The sequence below is a fragment of the Grammomys surdaster genome, unplaced genomic scaffold (assembly GCF_004785775.1).
Source record: "Grammomys surdaster isolate TR1022 unplaced genomic scaffold, NIH_TR_1.0 315, whole genome shotgun sequence".
NCBI lineage: Eukaryota > Metazoa > Chordata > Mammalia > Rodentia > Muridae > Grammomys > Grammomys surdaster.
Window position 1 is genome coordinate 474,144 of NW_021604734.1, and position 20,656 is coordinate 494,799.

Below are 20,656 nucleotides of genomic sequence, written 5' to 3' on the forward strand. Positions count from 1 at the left end.
TGTGCACAATGTTAAATCATAAAACCTTTTTATTACTACAGATGCTCTCATATTTTTTGTCTGCCAGGTGTGGTAGGACACACGATAAATCCCAGCACTCAGGAGGTAGAGGCAGGTGGATCTCTGTGAGTTTGAGATCAGTTTGGTCTACATAATTACATAGTGACTTCTGGCCAGGTGGAGCTATAAAGTGGGACCCTACCTCAAAAAAAGAAAAAGAAAGAAAGGGAAAACTGAAAAAATACATGCTTGTAATGCTTATTTTATGCAATTTATCTACCCATCTACTACTGTTAAATTTTTGCAGTATTTTTGCCTTTTTATATAATTTTATGTCATATGGTTGATAGATACATTTTATTTCTCATCCTCATGATACATCTGAAGTTACGGACAAGCAACACATAGCAAAAAGCTTTCTATACAACAAGAAACTTTCTCAGTCAAACTCTTCTGTTTTAGAAAACTTTTAAAAATTTCATTTCCGGGAGCAGAATTTATTTTCTAGAAGTTAACTCAGAAAATGTGAGCATCCCTCAGACATTTGAAAATAGAATGTTCCAAAAGTCAACTCCGACCAGCACTGTGTGTGATACTTAGTGTTTTTCCATTCTGGTTGCATTGTGATAATCTCAATGAGAGTGTGATTCAGTACCTCACATTCAGTAGGGTTAACACTCATGCTTCTGATATTGCAGCTTGGCTTTAGAGTCCCCATTTAATAGCTCTGTAATATTCTCTCTCATAAAAGAACTATAATTACTTAGCCATTCTTATCTTATTGTTGGACATTTAGGATGCTTCCAATTTTACTTATTAAAAAACAATGAGTATGGGGCCTAGGGTTTTTCTTGGCTGCTGCTGTTCCTATTTTTAGATTGCCCCCTTATAATAGATTCCTAAACATGTCATTACTAGCCTATAAGCATAGTAGCTTGGGGCTCTCTTAGAAACACATATTATAATTTTGTGGTAGGGCAATGCATTAATTAAGTGCATAAATATATTGGATTCACTATGTCCTCAGCCCTTTTTCAAATCTATTTCATATAGTGCCAAATTTGTTTTTTCTTCTCCTTTCTTTCTCATCTCTACCATTTAGAAGCAAATGAGAACAGTGCTTTTTAATTTAGTATATACTTATATTTGTCTCTTGCCCAATGAATAACGAAATAATTTGGTAAAACTGCTCATGACTTTAGTTAATGACTTGTATGATATTGATAGCTAGTCCTGTGCTGTAATAAAGATGTATCGCATCTCCAAATACACATTAAAATTTAATTGGAATTGATGGTATTAAGAGACTGGACCTTTAGAAACTGGATCTTCAGGCCAGGTGGTGGTATGCCTTTAATCCCAGCACACAGGAGGCAAAGGTAGTTGGATTTCTGAGTTTTCAGCCGGCCTGGTCTACAGAGAGAGTCCCAGAACAGCCAAAGCTACACAGAGAAACCCTGTCCAAAAATAAATAAATAAATAAAAATAATACAAACAAAAACAAACAAAAAAGAGAGGGGAAGAAACTGAACTGGATCTTCAAGAGATGTCATGAAGTTATTGACTGCATTGCAAAGTGGTATTGATAAAAGGCTTTAAGATTAGCCCTATTCTCTGTCTTCCAGCCTGCTTGGTGGTTATGCAGCACACAGGATGAAGTAGGTCAAGGGCAGGATGACAAATACCCCTTTTAGACTTGTAGCCTCTTAAACCATGAACAAATGAACCTCCTTCATTGATAATTTGCACCATTGATAGTATTCTGTTACCACAGCAGAAAACAGAAGAATATAGCTGGTGATATAGCATTTCAAGTCTCCTGGCAAGAAAAGTTGGAGCTCTGAAACTGCCAAGACTTTTTAGACTATACTGTTTTCAATAATAAGTTTGCTTTTTGTTTGTTTTTTATTTTGTTTTTTCAGTTTTGTAGAGTTTCCACATTGGGTTAACTTGTCATGTAAGTGAGATCAGAAAAGACTATTCCAATTCAGTTTCATTCACATTAATGTGGTCTACATGCAGAGATAGATTCTAATTTCTTTTCATTCATTGTGTCCTAGAAGTTATAACTTCTCTTTTTCCCTTTGGAAATTGGCCCCAAATGGTATTTCACAATCCTGAATATCAACCAAGAAGCTGACTGTCAAATCAGGGTTGAGGAACATGCTATGTCTGTCCACTCTTGCTCTGTATCTGCTCTTTGAAACAGGCTGGCTTAGAACTCAGGCTACAATTTTAGGTGGGCCCACCACACCCAGTTTTTCTCCTACTTCTTAAATCTTAATTAATTTTAAATGTGTTAGTTCTGAGCCCAAGCTTCCAGGACCTTATCGTATTCCCATTCTGCTTCTCAGAAACCTGTTTCTACACCGTGAAGCCATCTGAGCTCACCTCACTCTGAAGCCATCTGAGCTCACCTCCAGAAAATACACAGCATGAATCAGAAGGAGGCAAGTCCTGTGTTGAAAATCTCTGAGATCGGCCATTCCCTAAGGTACTCCAGTACATGAGCCAAGTCCAATATAGAGCAGCAAAACCTCTCAGATGACCCCTAGAATCATGATCTAAACAAATTCTTGTTATTTAAGCCCCCACACCTTTGTCATGGCTTGTTATAGTGTACTACATCAGCAGATGACTGACGAACGTTCTCTATAACCTTGCAGTCTATGACCCTGACAGAACAACAGTTTAATCCAATTAAGAAGTAGAACTCTCCACCCTAGGGAATGTTCAGTGCAGTTTTTTTTTTTCCTCCTGAGAGGAATGATACAATATCACACCAGAATCTCACAGAACAAAGCCAAATATTTGTATAGTTCAGGGAGAAAGAGGACGTTATCTAAGGCAGTGAAGCCACACTACTCAGGAATGCTGGTGTGCATAGAACTGATGCTGAGAACGGAACCCATTTATAGCAGTGAGTTAACTGGGTAGGGCTGCAATCTGTGAAACTCCCTGATTTGTGAAAATGTGTATCAAAGCTTAGGTGGGAGAATAAGATTCTCTAACTTGTGTTGTGCCTATGCCTTGTAATTTCTCAAGTGTTATTGTCTTGTCATATAGAGATGAAACTCTGACAATAATTTCATGCAATAAGCACAAAATACACCAGCTTCCTTATTTCCTTGCGGGGTGCTGGGCTGGGAGAAGCAGCTGGGTACCTGGTTGAGCAAGTCTTGAATCCAGGACCTTTATCTGGACGGCAGGTGTTCAGCTTTTGCCCCCAGGCCCCAGTTCTCTACAACCCCTCCCAAAGAGAAGTCTATGACCATCAGTCACGAGGAACAGTGCCTCAGGCTCTCCCATATGTAGATGAGTTATCTCCAAGCTCTCAGACCAAGCTAATAGGCGTTATCTGCTGCCAGACCCTAACCCACCCTGAAACTGTATATAAGGGCTCTATTCTGGAGAAGTAAAGGTGTGTTCGAGAATCATCCTGGTGTCTGAGAGTTTCTGTCGCAAAAGCTGTAACACTAGAGTTGTAAGACTTGGGGAGAGATCTGCTCCCCGGAAACTTCCTGGGGCACCAAGCTGCTTCCTTGCCAGCCAGTCAGCTTCCTATTGGCTCAGCCCAGGCCAGCTCAGCGCTGAGAGACAGGCGCAGCACCTGGGAGTGATCGAGCAGTGACAGCTGGGGCAGGCAATCTCTCCTCCCTGCTCGCGCTCTGTACCGTTTGGCCGAGACCTCTCACACCAGGCCTGGCCAGAGACCAACGGACAGTGGAGACGTGGGCAGAGGCAGCGGCAGAGACGGTAGCAGACCCTCCCTGCTCTCACTTTGTCCTCAGCCGGGAGATCATCGTGGGATACCCACCCTCCAGAACCGGGGACCCACATTTCCTATCAATATTTTTGTTATCATTGTTAACTTGTCCTTTTAAGATTTCATTTTTGTTATTTTTAAAGTGTGTGTGTGTGTGTGTGTATGCGTGTGTGTGTGTGTGTGTGTGTGTGTGTGTGTGTGTGCTTGAATGAGCTGGAGTTACAAGTGGGTCCTTCACAAGAACAATATACTCTCTTAACTGCTGAGTCATCTCTCTAGTCCACTAAGCTGTATTTTTATATTTAGTTTTGTGTATCTGTGTGAATATGTGCACATGCATGTTCTGGTATGCATACTGGTTCTTTTTTTATTTGTGTGGAGACCAAAAGAGGATGTCAGATGTCTTTCACCGTCTTCTACCTGTCTCTACTCAGGCAGGTTCTCGTCTTGAACCAGGAACTTGCTTTCCATTAGGTCAGAAGCCAGAAAACTTCAGTGATCTTGCTGTTCTTCCCTACTCAGAGCCAGGCTTATGAGCATTTGTAGGGATACCCAGTTTGTTACTTGGGTTCTGGGATTTGAACTCTGGTCTTCAGGATTGCAGAGAAAGTATCTTAACTTTTGAGTGACCTGTCCAGACTCGATTTGTCTTTATTGTTTTGTTTTGCTTTTATTGTTTGAGACAGCATTTCTCTGTGTAGTACTAGCTGTTCTGGAACTCACTTTGTGACCAGCATGGCTTTAAACTCACAGAGATTCACTTGTTTCTGCCTCCTAAGTGTCAGGATTAAAAGTGTGCACCACTATACTCAGTGATTTGCCTTATTTATTCCAGGCTGTTAATTAGCACTATCCAATGTAGCAGCCACAAGTATCTTAACCATGCTTAAACTTAAACTACCTAAAGGCAAATCAAACTAATTCTTGGCTCATCTCTACCACAAGCTCTAATTATGTGTCAATAGCCACATGTGGCTAAAGGCTACCTTAGTGGGCAGCAAAGAGGCCAAAGAGTTCTATTACTGTACTGACCAGCACTGCTGTATACTGTCTTCTATTTTACTGATTCCATAGATGCAAATTTGATTGTCTTCATGGTTGTTTAGGAATAATTCACAAGTTAACATTCTGTGTAAATCTTGTCGAATATTCTGACTGAAGATGACAGCTACAAGTTGATCACTTTTACTGCATGATCCAAACCTACCAGATTTCTGTCAGGTTTGCAGGTCTTGATCAGTGACATCTAGATCCTCAAAGCAGGGCCATGCCTGGCAGTCTGTCAAGCAATCCCTTTATCTCATCCAGGATCTCATTCAGGATCAACTGGGAAGTGAATTTCAGTCTCCATGTCACCCTGTTGCCATGGTCCAGTCCCCATACTCTGAGCTTCATTGTCAGAAGACTTCCTCACTTCTTCCTTCCATCTTTCTTTTCTCTGTGCTTGTACTCTGACTGGTTCCAACAACCCTGGACTCATTATTCTCCTTCTACCAGGCTATTCTCCTTATTTACCAGAAAATAAGTTTGTTCTTATTCTCTCATGCATTCTCCCTTCTTCTAAGGAAACTCCTGTCTAATGTTAGGAAGGCTGACACTCATAACTTTCACATCTTTAGTCATCTTCCCAGTGAGGTTTTCTCTGCTCATGCTTTCTAAACTGCAATCCTTGAATCCTGTTGGTCCTTACTTTCCCTATAGCTCTTATGATTAGGAAATAATCATCACATACCATCCCCTGATTCTGATGCTCTCCCCCTCCTTCTCCTGTTCCTCCTTTTCCTCCTCTTCCTCCTGCTCTTATACTTTTTCCTCTTCCTCTTCTTCAGTCTATTTTCTTACATTGCGCTGTAAGGTCCTTACATGCAGTAAGTACTTACTAAATATTTATTGATTGAAAGAAATATATTTCATATAAATATCATCATCCTCAACTTTTCTTTTAAAGACAAGAAAAACATTTCTATACCCTAAGAAAATATAAATCAGATAATTATTTAGTTAAGAATTGTCTAAGCATTCAGAGATTGGTAGACATAAGAAGATGAAGTAAGAAAGATTTTCTTAGAAAACAGAACAATGAAAAGTAAATTAAATGCCAAGTAAAGAGATTCAGGCATTGTGCTAATTAAGAGGCAAGAACTCCAATTCCATTGTTTCTGGTTACTACAGGAAAATAGAGAAATACTGCCTCTAGTTATTCTAAATAGCTTGGCTTTGTAAATTAGGAGAGTGCTTGAGAAAGATTATTGGAAGTTTTGGGATTATCTTCTATGAGTCTACTTTAAAAGGAAAAAAGTCAAATATATACATGGCCGACAGTTTCAATATGTACTTCCCGCACATCCCCTTTTGCCTGCCTCTCAGACTGTATTTCTTAGTCTCCCTGTGAGCCATGCTGCAGATGTTATAAAAGCATCAATTGAAAATAAGTCTGCACCAAGCAATTTCGCCGAGAACTCTGTTAAATATTACCAAGTTAAACATATCTTACTCTGTTTACTTATATTGCCATTATATCAAATCTAAGTATTATTAAAAATAGAATATCATATGTGATAAATATTGTTCTTATCCTGTTTTGTAAAAGCTCATTGTCTTGGATAATTTATTTATCTGTTTTACTTTGATTTTTCTCAAGAGAATACATGCTTCCTTCTCTTTCCAATTGCTTCTATGTACAAGTTCTATACATGCAAGTAATATGAATAATTAATTTCTAGGCTGTTCCAAGTATCTACTAGCCTAAACTAAAAAAAAATCCTTACATTTTTGTCATGCAGTTTAAAAATGATGCCTTTAGTAGTGTTCAATATATCGTTGTGGACAAATAAGCTTGGTATGAACAACTGGCTTGAAATGTCACCATGACAGGGAGAAAACAATTTGTTTACTTTTCCATCATAAACTGAACTGGAAAATGGCAGGAGGCAGCAATTCACTGTGCAATAGTGAAAATTATCATAGTATATACAGTGTTTTGAAGTCTGAGTTAACTAATTCCTAGAGGGAAATATTCTATGGGGTCTACCAAGCCCCTGAACACCTTGGAAGGACAAGCTCTTCTTTCTGACTTGAGTGAGCAGTGTACTAGCAGCAGCTGCCTAGCTGGAACCCACCATCTGGCTATAATTCTTGGCACCTGTGCCCACAAACATCATGTTCATTCTGTGGCCTAAGATGATATGACCTGCTCCTCTCCTGAGCTGCATACTAAAGCTGTCACAGAGGAAAGGATCAAATCAATGTTGCTTATATGTGTCTGTGTCTACTGTAACTTGAGTATGTACCTTTCTCCTCTATCTTAAATACTAGATATCTGGCTGCTCTGTTTGCTTGTCATCTACTTCCATTTTCTCTTTTTAGAGATGAGTCTTCCTAACATACAGGAACACAAATCCACAGTGGGAGGAGAATGTATACATTTACTTTACTCACACTGCTTTATAAGCTAATCTCTCATTTCACCCCACCCCTCTCTTCCATCTTTGGATCTTGTTCCCATTAACAGCCTGTAATGGAACAAGACATGATGACCCATCCCAAGCTGTTACTTTATCAACAGTTACCTGTGCAGACTTTTTTAAAGTTGGGGTTTTCCGAGAGGTGTCCAGGTAGGCGACACTGGAAGCGATGTTGCCAGAACTCAGGAAACCAAGGATTCCTCGTGTTGGTGTCCAGTCTCAACTTCAGGAAGTAGTCATCAAATGACCTGACCTCTGGAGACTGCAGTTTTATTGTGATTCCCCCATTGGCTTCCACCTCATAGCCTTCGATGACTTCATCTCTGTCTGCCCATCCGTCACTAAAACAATGCAGGGGTTGGGGTGAAGAGAGAAGGAGACAATGTCTCATGAATGAGTTCAGAGATATCTATAAACAAAGCAATCCAGAGATGCCAAAGTCTGCCTTAAGCCACTGGAACTTCCTATTATGCTTCAGCCTTACTAGACAGGAGAGAGTTGTGGATAGGGAACTTCCTGCATGTGTATTTGCAAACTAACAATCATGATAGAATTGGTGACTATAGCTAAAGTTCTCTGAACCTTCACTAGTCAGAAGATTCTGCTAATCATTGTCATGGAACAGAGATGGAAAGCTTTCAGAAATCATCCAAAGTTTTGCTGGGTCCAGGCAATCTATTTCCCATGTCTAGTTCTCAAAATGCTAAATAATAATAATAATAAAAAGCACCTCGTAATTACTCTCTATATTAGAGACAATAAAAGCCCAGTAGCTCACATTCTTTATAATAAGCATATAACCTGTGTGGAGGAACCCTGCAGAGGGTCTTGGCAGTGAAACAGACAGTGAAGATGTGAGGATGTGAGAAGATTCGGTTCAGAATGACTTTTTCAATCTGGCTCGAAACTTCAGGGCATCTGATGTCCCAAGAACTTTAGCCATACTCATGGATTCTGTCATCATAGTTATCATTGCTTTCCCTATGCAAATACACAAGGAGGTGGTTTATTCCCCCCAAAATTAAATACATTTTAATTTTGGGAAAAATCCTGTAATATAAATCCCCAGCACATAAGGAAGCATAATTTCATCGAACGGTGAGCCAAAGAACATACAATTTTTTCCCAAAAAGATTAGTTTTAGAGATAGGCTATCTCTCAGGGCCTGTGTTAGTTTTAATATGCTTGATCCAGGGAGTGACACTATTAGGAGGTGTGGCCTTGTTGGAGTAGGTGTAGCCCTGTGGAAGGAAGTGTATCTCTGGTGGGGTGGGCTTTGAGACTCTCCTACTAGCTGCCTAAGGATGTCAATTGTTCTTGTGGAGGCCTTCAGATGAAGATTTAGAACTCTCAGCTCCTCCTGCACCATGCCTGCCTAGATGCTGCCAAGTTCCCTCCTTAATGATAATGGACTGAATTTCCAAACCTGTAAGCCAGCCCCAAATAAATGTTTTTATAAGAGCTGCCGTGGTCATGGTGTCTCTTCACAGCAATGAAACCCTAACTAAGACAGGACCTAAGAAAAGGTCTGGCTTGGTCTCAGTCATACAGATAGCATAGCATTTGGGCTATTAGCCACCTCTGATCCTGGTTGTGGGAGCTTGGAGGAACCTCAAGCTATACAATAAGGTAAGAATCATTTAGCCTATTAGGTGTCCCCAGTCCTGGTTATGATAGTTTGACAGACCCCCTGACCATAAGGGTCACTTTGATAACTAGGCACCTCTGGTTTTGATCGTAGGAGCTTGATATGGTCTGGCCCAACAGATAAAACAGATCACTGGCCTACTAATCAATTCCAATTTTCAGCTTTCTGGATGGAAGAACAGGTTGTATACCTTTCCCACTGGAAAGGCAATCCTACCTGCTTAAAATTCCTGGTCTCCCTGGAGATATGCGGGTGCGAGGACCTCTAAGCTGTGTTTCTAACAAGGTGGTTTCAACATTACAGTCAATCCATTACAAGAGTGGTATGTTATGAAGTAAGAGATTAATTTAGCAGTGTTTGCTCCTGGGAAATTATTCTCATTTGGCTTCCATAGAAGTGGCTGGAGTATTTTCTCAGTGTTACCCCACAATAATAGCATTTATGGGAAACCACCTCACTCTCAAATATAAAATAATCCTCCCACTTACTAAGTGGAAGCCACTGACATTTTATCTCGTGGGTTGAATTTTTAAAGTGCGTTCACCTTCTAGAACATTGACATTTCCCATGAGTGATGTAGTATTTGACTAAATACAAGTGTTCGTGTGAGCTGGGGCTAAGAGGGTGTCAGTAAAATAGGGTGCTAAGAGCTGAACATACAAAAAGGTGTGCTTACTCCAAGATTATTATTGTTATGAAATATAAAACGGCAGTATAATGCAGCATACTGTGGTGGGAGTAAGGAGGTATCTATCTGTCAGGCCCATGCCAACATATTCCTGTGAGGAATCATGCAAAGCAACAGACCTAATAAAAAGTTTATTGGGGAAAGGGAGGGAAGTGGGGACATAGAAAAAGGGCAGAGACAGAGAAGGGGGCAGAGAAGGGCAGAAAAAAAGTGATGAAGAAAGAGAGGCTGGCTGGGAACACATGGAGTCAGAGTGTGAAAGAAAAACAGGAGCTGGGGTAGTGAGCAGTTCTCTTTATACACCTAGCTCACATCTGGCAGGCTACAGGTGATGATGCAAACTGTTGCTAGGTAGCTGTTAGGCCGGGCGGAGTCCAGCAGAATTGTCTTTAAGCCAATAATTAAGGTATGTGAAAACCATTGGACTCAACTGTACAAAAATAAAAGAAAGTGGTTTTGCAAGTGCCAAGGGAAACATGAGGGAAAATACTACAGGGAAGTATGGGAGGTTAGTCTGGGTTGACAAGGCCATCTGCGTTTGATTATTGCTGCTTATATAAATTAGTCTCATAACTTCTCACAGGAACTGCTAAGCGAAGTTCAGCATACATTTCAAAGGAATGGCTCCCGGCCCCAGGAAGAAAGATAGCCTAAGTTTCTAACATCACAAGTGGTCAGGAGATTTACATCTCAAAGAGGCAACACAGTAATTTACAAGTACAGGTGAGCCAAAGTAAATGTGTGACTAACAGAGAAAGTCAGGACCTACCACCCAGGAGCTTAGTGGAGCTAAAGGGCATGGTAAGACCATCTTGGCCAGGGAGTAGAATTATCCCTAGACACACAGACACAATAGCATGACCGCCTGCAGTGAAATGTAATGATATAGACCCTGCTATAGAAAGAGTCTTGTTTGCTTTTCACAGAGCAGGGAACTTTGCTGAGTACCGTTAATCAAGCACAGCTCGCCACTTGTTATCTAAGAAAATGTGTTCTTTCCTTAGCTGAGCTAATTAGTTCAGTCCCTCTCTAGAGCTTCCTAGTGAACCACTGTGAGCTAAATTTTCAACAGGTCCAGAGTGGTGTCAGAGAGTCAGTAGAATGTGTTCTGGAATTTAAGGAACTTTGATGTAGCCTAAGCAGACCAGAGCATGTCAGCATGCCTAACTCCAAAAGGAGGAACACTTCACAGCCCTGCGCACACAGCCCTGCACACACAGCCCTGTGCACACAGCCCTGCACACACAGCCCTGTACACACCCCTTTCCTTTAGCTGCATTTACATCATGGTCAAGGTAATGCTTAGCTTCCACTGAGAATAAGACATGTAAGATATGTTATTTGCTGCCTACCTTAGTATCACAAATTTCTGCCATTTTTAAAAGGTAATTTAAATACAAAAGTTCTTTAAATACAAAAACAGATATGTAACAAACATTACAAATTCTACAAGGTTAAAGAAGTGGTCAGTATCACCATGAGGAAGAGCTTGGGAGAGCAGGCTCGAGTGTGTGTGTGTGTGTGTGTGTGTGTGTGTGTGTGTGTGTGTGTGTGTGTAAAGTGACCTCTATCTGACCTAAGGAGTCAGCATTTGTCAGGTAAGGAGTGGTTGAGAGTTAGTGAAGCAAGAGAGTATGGCATACGGTGGGATGACAAAAGGTTCCAACTTGAGGACCAAGGGATCCACCTCCTTCCTCCAGCAGGCAAAGTGCAGTACCTTAACTGATTGCTCTGCTATCACACTATCCCAGAATAGGAGAACTTGTCAAATTGATTTAACAGATTAACTTATTCACCTTTCTTTTTGCTTAATCTATTAAGGCATAACCTTTAAACACATATTTAACTAACTGTCTCCTGGAAAGAAATACAAATCATGATGAAAGGCAATAGAAATACATTTAGTTTCATACATTCAAATACACTCATATTCACATATTCACTATGTCTACAATGACTGGAAATTTGAACTGTAGTTCATGTCATATTCAAAAGCAGAACAAATCAAAACTGGTTAGACTTTCAGGACGTCTATCTAGAGATAAGGTTTGAAATGAAAAATGAATTGCAGCTTAAGGAAGAGAATTACTTTTTGACATAGAGGTTAGGTTGAATGTGTTTGGGTTTATTTTTGCTTATAGTTTACTTAATAAGTGTATAATCTTATCATTTTAAATAGCCTATGAATAAAACTGTGTATTTCTTTGCTTTTCCATCTCCCCTCTCCATCCTTCTCCTCTCTCCATCTTCCCCTGTCGTTCCATCATTCCCTATTTTCTTTCTTTTATTATGTTCCATTTTTGTAAGAATAAAATATAATATGCTACTCCAAGAAGCAGAAAACTTTTAACCTCCATATTTTAGGAAACCATTGGCAGTTTAGCTAGCTAGAGCATTAGATGAAGCCTTTCACCCTTACTAAAGCTGTCTCCGCTGCCAAAAGTTACAGCTGGTTTTAAATTTAAAAGGTCATCAAACAAAGGCAACAAGGAATGTGGTAGCAAACTCATTCGGACAGGACTACTGCTGAATGTCCATTTGAGGGGTAAGTTGTTGGAATATTATACGTGAATATAAATCTGCTACCAGTAATGTACAAGGAACTTTCAGTGTTGTCATTGTTGTGGTTGCTGTTGTTGTTGTTATTGTGGTGGTGGTGGTGATTGTTTGAAGCAGGGTCTCAATAAGCCACCTTTGCTGATCGGAAACTTACTCTACAGATTGGCTTGGCCTTGAACTTAAAGAGATTCATATGGCTTCTCTGTGATTTAAGTTATGTGCCTTCACTCCTTGCATATATAATAAATTTTAATAAAATAATCTAGTAAGAAACATTGGAAAGGCAACTTCATTTTTATACTTTGATTTGTTTTATCTGTATATCCCTTGCCAAGCACACTTAAAGAGAACATTAAAGGTCATTTCCCTATTTAATTGGGTTAGGATTTTGGGTGACATTTTTTTTTTTTTTGCTAGATTATCTAAGAAGTATGCTTTAACAGGAAGCCAGCTGCATGCTTCATGGTGTGGGTTGTACTTGACCTGAGGAGACTTCTGTCACCTGGTCACCTCTCATGTGTTGGGAGTAAATCCAGCCTGCTGGGTGGTGACACCACCTCAGATATTTCTGGATTCTACAAGGCACACTTACAGCCTCTGGCAGCTTCTGCTGTATCATCTGCTCCCAGTTATGACTTCCTTTCCCTGCCTAGAATCTGGAAACAAAACAGCACATTGTGGAGAAACAGAACAATTGTCTAACAGAAAACTTCAATGCCTTAAGGATTTCCAGAAAAGACTCCCCAGTTATTCCCCTCTTTAGTTATTTTGTGTGTGCATATGTATGTGTCCACATGTCCATATGTATACTTGTGTGTGTGTGTTTGCATGTGAATGTTAGACATAGACATTTAGAGTCTTCCCCAATTGTTATCTAACTTATTTTTTAAAATATGGACTCTCACTGAAGTTGGAACATATCAATTTGGCTAGGCTGGCTTGCCAGTGGGCTCTGGGAATCTTCCAGTCTCTACCTTCCCAGTGCTGGGGTCACAGGCACCTGCTACTGCACCTGGCTCTTTGGCACCTGCTACTGCATCTGGCTCTTTGGTACCTGCTACTTCACCTGACTATTTTGCACGGGTGCTGGGGATCAAATCAAGTCCTCATGCTAACTTGGCAAGCACTTGTCTGACTGTTTTCTCCCTAGCCCCTACTTACAATATTTTTATCCAACAATTCTCCAAAAAGCTATTCTGTCCCCAATAAACCATTATCCTCTTCCCTATAATATTTCATGTTTAAAATTTGAATAATTATATGAATTCTTCTACCAAAAGAAATTTGACATCCATAAAAGGAAAATATTGTTTCTGCAAACTTCATTAGTAACATCACACAAGCTTCATAGATATTACTTTTAAGACTGGATACTAACCAATGAAAATTATAAAATATAGTAATGTTCTTTTTTATAGTTAAAGCAATTTATTATGGGGAGTATCTCAGAAAATACATGAGGAAAAGAAAACAAAATACATGTGATGGTAATTCACATGGTATCTTGACTGGCTATAATTCAGGTATAATTTGGGTGTGCTTGTAAGAGTAAGACTGGATGAATTTGTATGAGTAGACTGATAAAATCTGGCTGCCCTCCCCAATGGGACAGGTTTCATCTAACACACTGAATATCTGAATATACCAGAAGGGCTTAGAGAAGACTCACTTTCTCTCTCCCGACTCTCCATCACTGATTTTCCTAGGGTCCTTGGAGAGCAGCAAGAACCATACATTTTTCAACATTGGGTCTGCAGCTCTCCAGCTACAAATATGGGGTTTCTTAGATTCTAATTATATGAGATAATTTCTTAATCTTTCTCTCCACCCCTCTTTGTTTATCCTTCTTCCCATCCCTGTCCCACATTTCTTTCTTTTTTTATTCGATATTTTATGTATTTACATTTCAGATGTTATCTCCTTTCCCCATTCCCTCTCCCCATTAAACCCCTATCCCATCCTTCTTCCTCCTCCTTTTTTGCTTTTATGCCATTTAATTAAATGCAAGTAATAAGATCTGTTCTAGGCTGAGGAACTAGCAATACAATAGATGCAAATATTCCAGGAACAAGCAAGACAATAATCACAAATAGCCAAAGAATAAGCAAGGTAATAAACAAAATTCTACGATCACTCCCATGATCACTGTTTCTAAGGGCTTATCAGGATAACCAAAATATCTGAGTCAATTTCCCTGTCTTAACCCAAAGTCATTTTCATGTCTGAAGCCTACTTCCTTGTTCTAGCCTAATATTTAGATTCCTACCTGATATTCCTTCTTTGTTCTAGCCTAATATTTAGATTTCTGCCTTAAATTACTTCTTTGTTCTAGCCTAATATCAGATTCCTGACTGAAACCTACTTCCTTGTCCTTGGCCAAAGTCATATTCCCACCAAGCAACCAGCCCATTTCCTTGTCCTTGGCCCATGTCAGATTCTTGCCAAGCACCCACAAAAACTTTTTGCCTCTCCCTCTTTTTTATTTCATAAGCAAGACTGAGTCTGTCTTAGGTTGTTCTGCCAAGAATGCCTTCCTTAACCATCATGTAATATGCATTATCAAAAGTAATGCACTTATGTCTTAGGTTGGTAAGACTCTGTCCAGAATATTACCCATCCTAGGCTTGCCAGCTTGTTAATTTAATAACTCTGTCTGGGGTCCATTTTCAGTCTCAAGTCATGTACTTTGGCTGCCAACATGTTGATGTTGTTAGAGACAAGCTTTAACACAATGGGCAGGAATGAAAGTATTCTCAGGACAAAAAGGGCTAGCATGATCAAGCTATATATGCCATTCCTGAGGTTTGACCAAAATGGAAATACTGACCTCAGGCCATGGATAATTTTATCAGCATTATCTGCAGCATCAAAGCTCAGCAGAGCAGCATTCTTTAAATTCATAATCTCACTATGCAAAGTTAAAACATCCAGAGAGGTGTTATAATAATGCCAAATACCCTACAAGTATCTTTAAACTTTTTTCTAATTATAATAATTATCATTGTAAATTTTAGCAGTAACATAACTCCACTGGTAATTGTCATGACACTCAAGATGGCTCTTAACTCTTAAACCCTGAACCTCCATCCGATAATTTGAATAGGATATAGAGCATCAATCCATTGTTCTAAATACCTATATAAATCCTCTTGTATACTCAACACATTAGAAGCATTTTTTTTGATAAATGATTAACAAAAGTAGCTGTCTTAACTTCTTGTGTCAAAGTTATTGCAGAAGCAGTGATGCTAACAATTAATGAAATTAAAGCTGTTATACCAGCAATAATCAAGCTCAATACCCTCTTGCTTCTGCTTTAAGCCTAACTTACTTCTTCCAGCACTTGCAAGCTTTTTTTCAGAGAATCAAGGTTTTCTAATACTCAGGGCAGTAAGACAAAAGCTGGTTGATAGACCGCCACAACAGACACGCCAGTTTTCAACACACTAACACAATTGGAAATTATACAGTCAATGCAACTTACAATAAATACTGTAGAAGTAACAAAAGTAATTTTAACTTGACAATTAGAGCCTTAACACATGTACTAACACTTGTTTGAAATCCAGATCCTGTCCCAACTTTATCTGTTGCTATCATAACATCATAGAGAACTGCAGCTAACTTCCAAATATGTCTCTGAAAATGTCCAGATCCAGCCTTCTAAATGTAGACTGTTATTTCCGATTTTGGATTGATTTCTAGACCAGCACATGATTGAGTCCAAGTAACTTGTCACCTTTAAGAACTTATATTTAAATTTTATTGATTTCAATTCTGAGAGTAAACCAATTTTTCTCTTTCTTTCTTTCTTTCTTTCTTTCTTTCTTTCTTTCTTTCTTTCTTTCCTTCTTCCTCTTTTTAGAGCTGAGGACCAAACCCAGGGCCTTGCACTTGTTAGGCAACTGCTCTACCACTGAGCTAAATCCTCAACCCCCAATTTTTCTTTAAAGTGCTATGAATTCAAGGAACTATATATTCTTAATAAAATTATAACATATTTAAAATATTCTAGAGATTTTTGAGATGGTCTCTCATTGAACCTAGAGCTTGTAATTTTTAGCTAGGAGAAGTACATTATAAAACAATATCTTTCAAACATATGTAGGAGTGAGAGCCCCAGAACCCATGAAAAAAAAAAAGCTGAGTATGGTGGTACATGCTTGCAGTCCCCAGGATTGGGGAGATGGAGACATAAGAATCCCTAGAGGTTGCTGACCAGTTTTCCTACCCTACTTATCAACTTTCAGGCCAATAGGACACCCTGCCTAAGGAAAATCTAGGTGAAATCTGTCTGAAGAACAACAGCTATGGTCCACCATTCTTCATATGCATACATATGTGAATATGTACATATGCATATACTGTACATGCAAATACACATAAGAAACTCTAACTTACAATATAAAGCCTGTTCATAAAGGTATCATCACATAATTTATGTGAGGTGCTGGGAAATACAGGAAATGTCATGGTAATGGCCTTTTGTTGCATCCATCATTTAGACTGATGTAACTGAAATTTTATCAAAATAAATACATCTACTCGTTCATTGAACAAAAGAACAACATAAGACCTACAAATATTTGCACTTACTCTTTAGCTGTCTCTAGACTATGACACTAGGAAATCGTGTGAGGAAGATCTCCCCATCCACTTGATTTGCTATGATGAGCTGTAAGCCTGTCAGCACCAAATATGGTGACGTATCTCAACAAAAAGGGTCAGAGAAGAGCAACCAGGAGAAGAGTTTGGAAAACATCTCCCTCCATGCTGTGTTTAATCAAATATTAAAAGTTCCTAAGGTCAAAAAATAACCAATTGAAAGGCCTTGAAGGACTGGCACCTGGTTATCACAAATTCCAGGGCTGGGAACAGGAAGTATTCTCAACTGAGGAGAAAACTTCATATTTCTGTGGGATTGGCTAAAGAACTAAGAAAGGTCTTCTTTCAATACTGAAGAAAACTTGTTCCTAAATTCAATCCTGTTTAACAGAGCCTAAAAGCAGGAAAGAAAACAAAAACGATCAAAGTAAATCAAACAACATCACTCTAGAATTACCTTGAGAAACATAGACAATCCAGTGTCCAAAGATATATAATATCTAGGATCAAATAAAAACTATCAGACAATTAACTCCGTGTGCAGGATGATAGGAAAAATATCAAGTGAGGATGCTACATGGCAGTATAGGTCAGATAGAGGTTTCCAGAGTCATGTGATAGAATAATGAAGAGTTTAATTTAGATTGAGGAAACCTCTGAGTGGTCAGGTGGCAACGTTAGAAAGACAACACTAGACTTTGTTAAGTCTTGAGCATCTGTGATTGTTTCTCAGAACACAAGATGAACCTAGGGACATGTGGCAATGTCTGAGAATATGGTTTTGAATTCTTCATTGTAAGGCATCTGGGATGTCACTCTGAGCTTTTAACAATGACATGTCTCTAACCTTATAATGACATAGCAATTATCTTCTATTTGTGATGATGGTCTCAACTGGGACCGTCACATTTAAAAGAAGCATGTGAATACACAGAGGCAGGGAAGATGGGCAGCGTGGGCAGCAATAGGCCAAGGGTTCTGAAGATGAAGGAAGAGAGTGAATGAGCTATGGCTGTGTTGTGAGCATGTTCAGCATCCTCCTGGTTGGAGTTGAGCATGTCATTGTTGGGGCTGATGTGAAACACTCACGTTACAGGGGCAGGGCAACAGGCACAACTTTTTAAATTTACAACAAAAACTGTACCTTTTTGTTCTCAGTGATTTGTATGAGGAAGGAAGAAAAGAGGGATGGATTGTGGGAGGGGAGAGAGACCAGCCAGGGATGGAAAGAAGAACTGAGCAATAAGCTTATCATGTCCACATTGCAGGAAAATCAGCAGACCTCACCGAGGGCCGATTTTTCAGAGCCTCTTTTGAATTCTCTGAGATGACAATAAGGCTGTCAGAATCTCTTTCAGTTCTTTGTAAAGTGGATTTATTTTTCTGACTTGAAGAAAAGGTCAAAGCACAACAATTTGTGGGTTTCTGAAAGCAAATCCAATGGTTTAGAAATTTCATTAATGAATTCCCCTAACAGACACAGTACAGCTTTTCCTAACTTCTCATTTCTATTATATTATTACAAGAAAGAAAACGCCCTTATCAGTTTGGGGTCAGTAGTCATATGGCTTGTTAATGCATTCTAAGGGGCCAAACATCTTCTGATTTACTTTCATTCGAAGTAAAATATACTTTTTCTTTAAAAAAAAATACTCAAGCTTCTCACAAGCTGGTCAAATAAACTCATATGGTGATTCCTCTTAATATAGCAACCTAAAAATAAAGAATTAAATGTTAATCAAAAACCAATAAGTGATCCTTGGAGGGTAAAAACAGTGAGAAAATAAATGTTAAATATGAGAGGATACAATATCAGCCCAAAGCACCTTGATCTCTGAGCTGGAGCCTCAGAGGATGGAAAATGAGTTTTAGAAGCCATCGGGTCATGACAAAGAATTTCTATGAACCAGGGAAGTCAGGGAACTGAAGCTAGTACCCCAGCATAAAGCTAGGTGCATTGTCAACCTGCCAAATTCAGTAGAACTGCAATAGTAATGATGCCCTCCAGCCTGCAGAAGCCTAAGTCGGTGCCTGGACTGGGATACAGAGCACATGAACTCACAAAGCACATTGCAAGGCATGGATTGAAAGCAGAGCTTGAGGTCACTATAGGTCAGGCCTATGAATCTCCTGTAGCCCATGGGTTACAGGTTTTATTCCCAAGCTTTTGGGAGGTTTTAGAAACTTTAAACATGGGAACAGGTTTTAGATTCCTGTAAGTGTGCTGTTACAACTCTCTCTTCTCCTCCCCTCCCTTCCCTCTCCTCTCCTCCACTCCTCTCCCCTCACTTCTCCTCTCTTTCCCTCCCCTCTCCTCTGCTTTCCTCCCCTTTCATCTCCTCCACTTCTCTCCCCTCCCTTCTCCTCTATTCTCCTCCCCTCTCCTCCCTTCAACTCTCTTCTCCTCCCTTCTCCTCTCCTCTTGTCTCCCCTCCTTCCTTCCCTCCCTTTCCTCCCTCCTTCTCTCTTTCCCTTCTCTCACCCCCTCCATTTCCCTCCTCTTCTCTCTGTTTCTCGATCTTTGTCCTTCTTCCTCTCCATCTTTTCCCAGCTGACACTACAAAACACTACCAGAGAACCAAGCAAGGGACCCAGCCAGTTATGGATCGAAACCTCTCAGACATCAAGCCACTGTTTTTCGTTTTGTTTTATTTTTTATTTGTATGTTAATCATCTCAAGCATTTGTTATGTGACAGAAGCTGAGTAGCACAATTATACAAAAAGCCATAACCAAAGAAATTATAAAATCCTCTGTAAGATTATTCATAACCACTAGAACCCAGACAAAATGTCTTTGCTAGCTAATATTTAAAAATGGCTTCAAAAGGAAATTTCACTCAGAATTGTATGAGAGAAAAACTTAAAAATAGGAAATTTTCATATTAAAAAGAAAGGAATCAATGATTAAGAAGCCCTGATATATATATATATATATATATATATATATATATATATATATATCTATATTATCAGATACAATCAGCATCAGAGTTAACTTATAATTAACTCAAAAGTTGATCAAAAGAGATGCATAAATGACATTATAGTCATACAGTGAATACTATAAATAAATGAGGAAAAACTCTTAATTAAAGTAATAATGATGAACTTCATACACATAGGCTGTTTTAAAATAGATATTAAATAAACAATAATGTTTAAGTTACCCAGTTACCTGTGAAACTTCTCTAGTTTTAAAAGACAGACCCATGAGTTTGTTTTTGACATTTGACAGTGGGAGACTTGTGGGCCCTGGTGAAGGTTAAAATCCTTGGGGAAAGATTATATGAGGATTTCCACTTAATTAGAACTCTCTGAGCCTTGCCTATTTTGTGCTCTTTTCTGTCTAAATGTTATACTTGAAAATACATATATTTAAATATAAAACATGAAACCAACTTTTAAAGAGACTCTGAACAAGTTGCTAATACTCAGAATTAGACATGCCCACCCATGTATACATACCTGCCAGGGATACGTGTTTACCAACGGAAGGACTGAAATACTCAAAGGTAAACTGACTAATAATATGACAGAAACTGGAGCATGTCCATCACTTCAGATTAAGCAACATTGATCTAATCTGTGTCTGATAAAATTAAGATACTAAATCATATTCTGAAAGAAGAACCAAAAATATGCTGTATATACCTAAGAAACTATTTCAGAAAACATGAAAAGAAAAAAAATACATGAGTATACCTGAGAAACATAAACAAATAACTCAGCTAACATAATTTTAACATAAAATCAGGTAACTTAAGGAAAAAGCAGATCTTAAATTCAGATAATTAATAACCGTAACTCTAGATGTAACAATAATCAATCTTTATTGTGGAATATAACTTATCCACAGGTTTGAGTAATCAGGTCACAGCTATCTTTGGGGATCTTAGCCTGCCCCCATCTCAGTCTGACTTTTGGT

General features: G+C 39.0%; 1 protein-coding gene across 2 annotated transcripts in view; it reads right to left on the minus strand.

Annotated features, from left to right (window-relative positions):
* Grm1 (glutamate metabotropic receptor 1) overlaps positions 1–20,656 on the minus strand; it is a 359,348-nt gene that overhangs the window by 86,718 nt on the left and 251,974 nt on the right. For both annotated transcript variants that reach the window (XM_028777784.1, XM_028777785.1), the window contains exon 3: positions 7,336–7,571. In XM_028777784.1, coding sequence (XP_028633617.1) covers positions 7,336–7,571 — 236 coding nt within the window. The remainder of the gene's footprint in view (positions 1–7,335; positions 7,572–20,656) is intronic.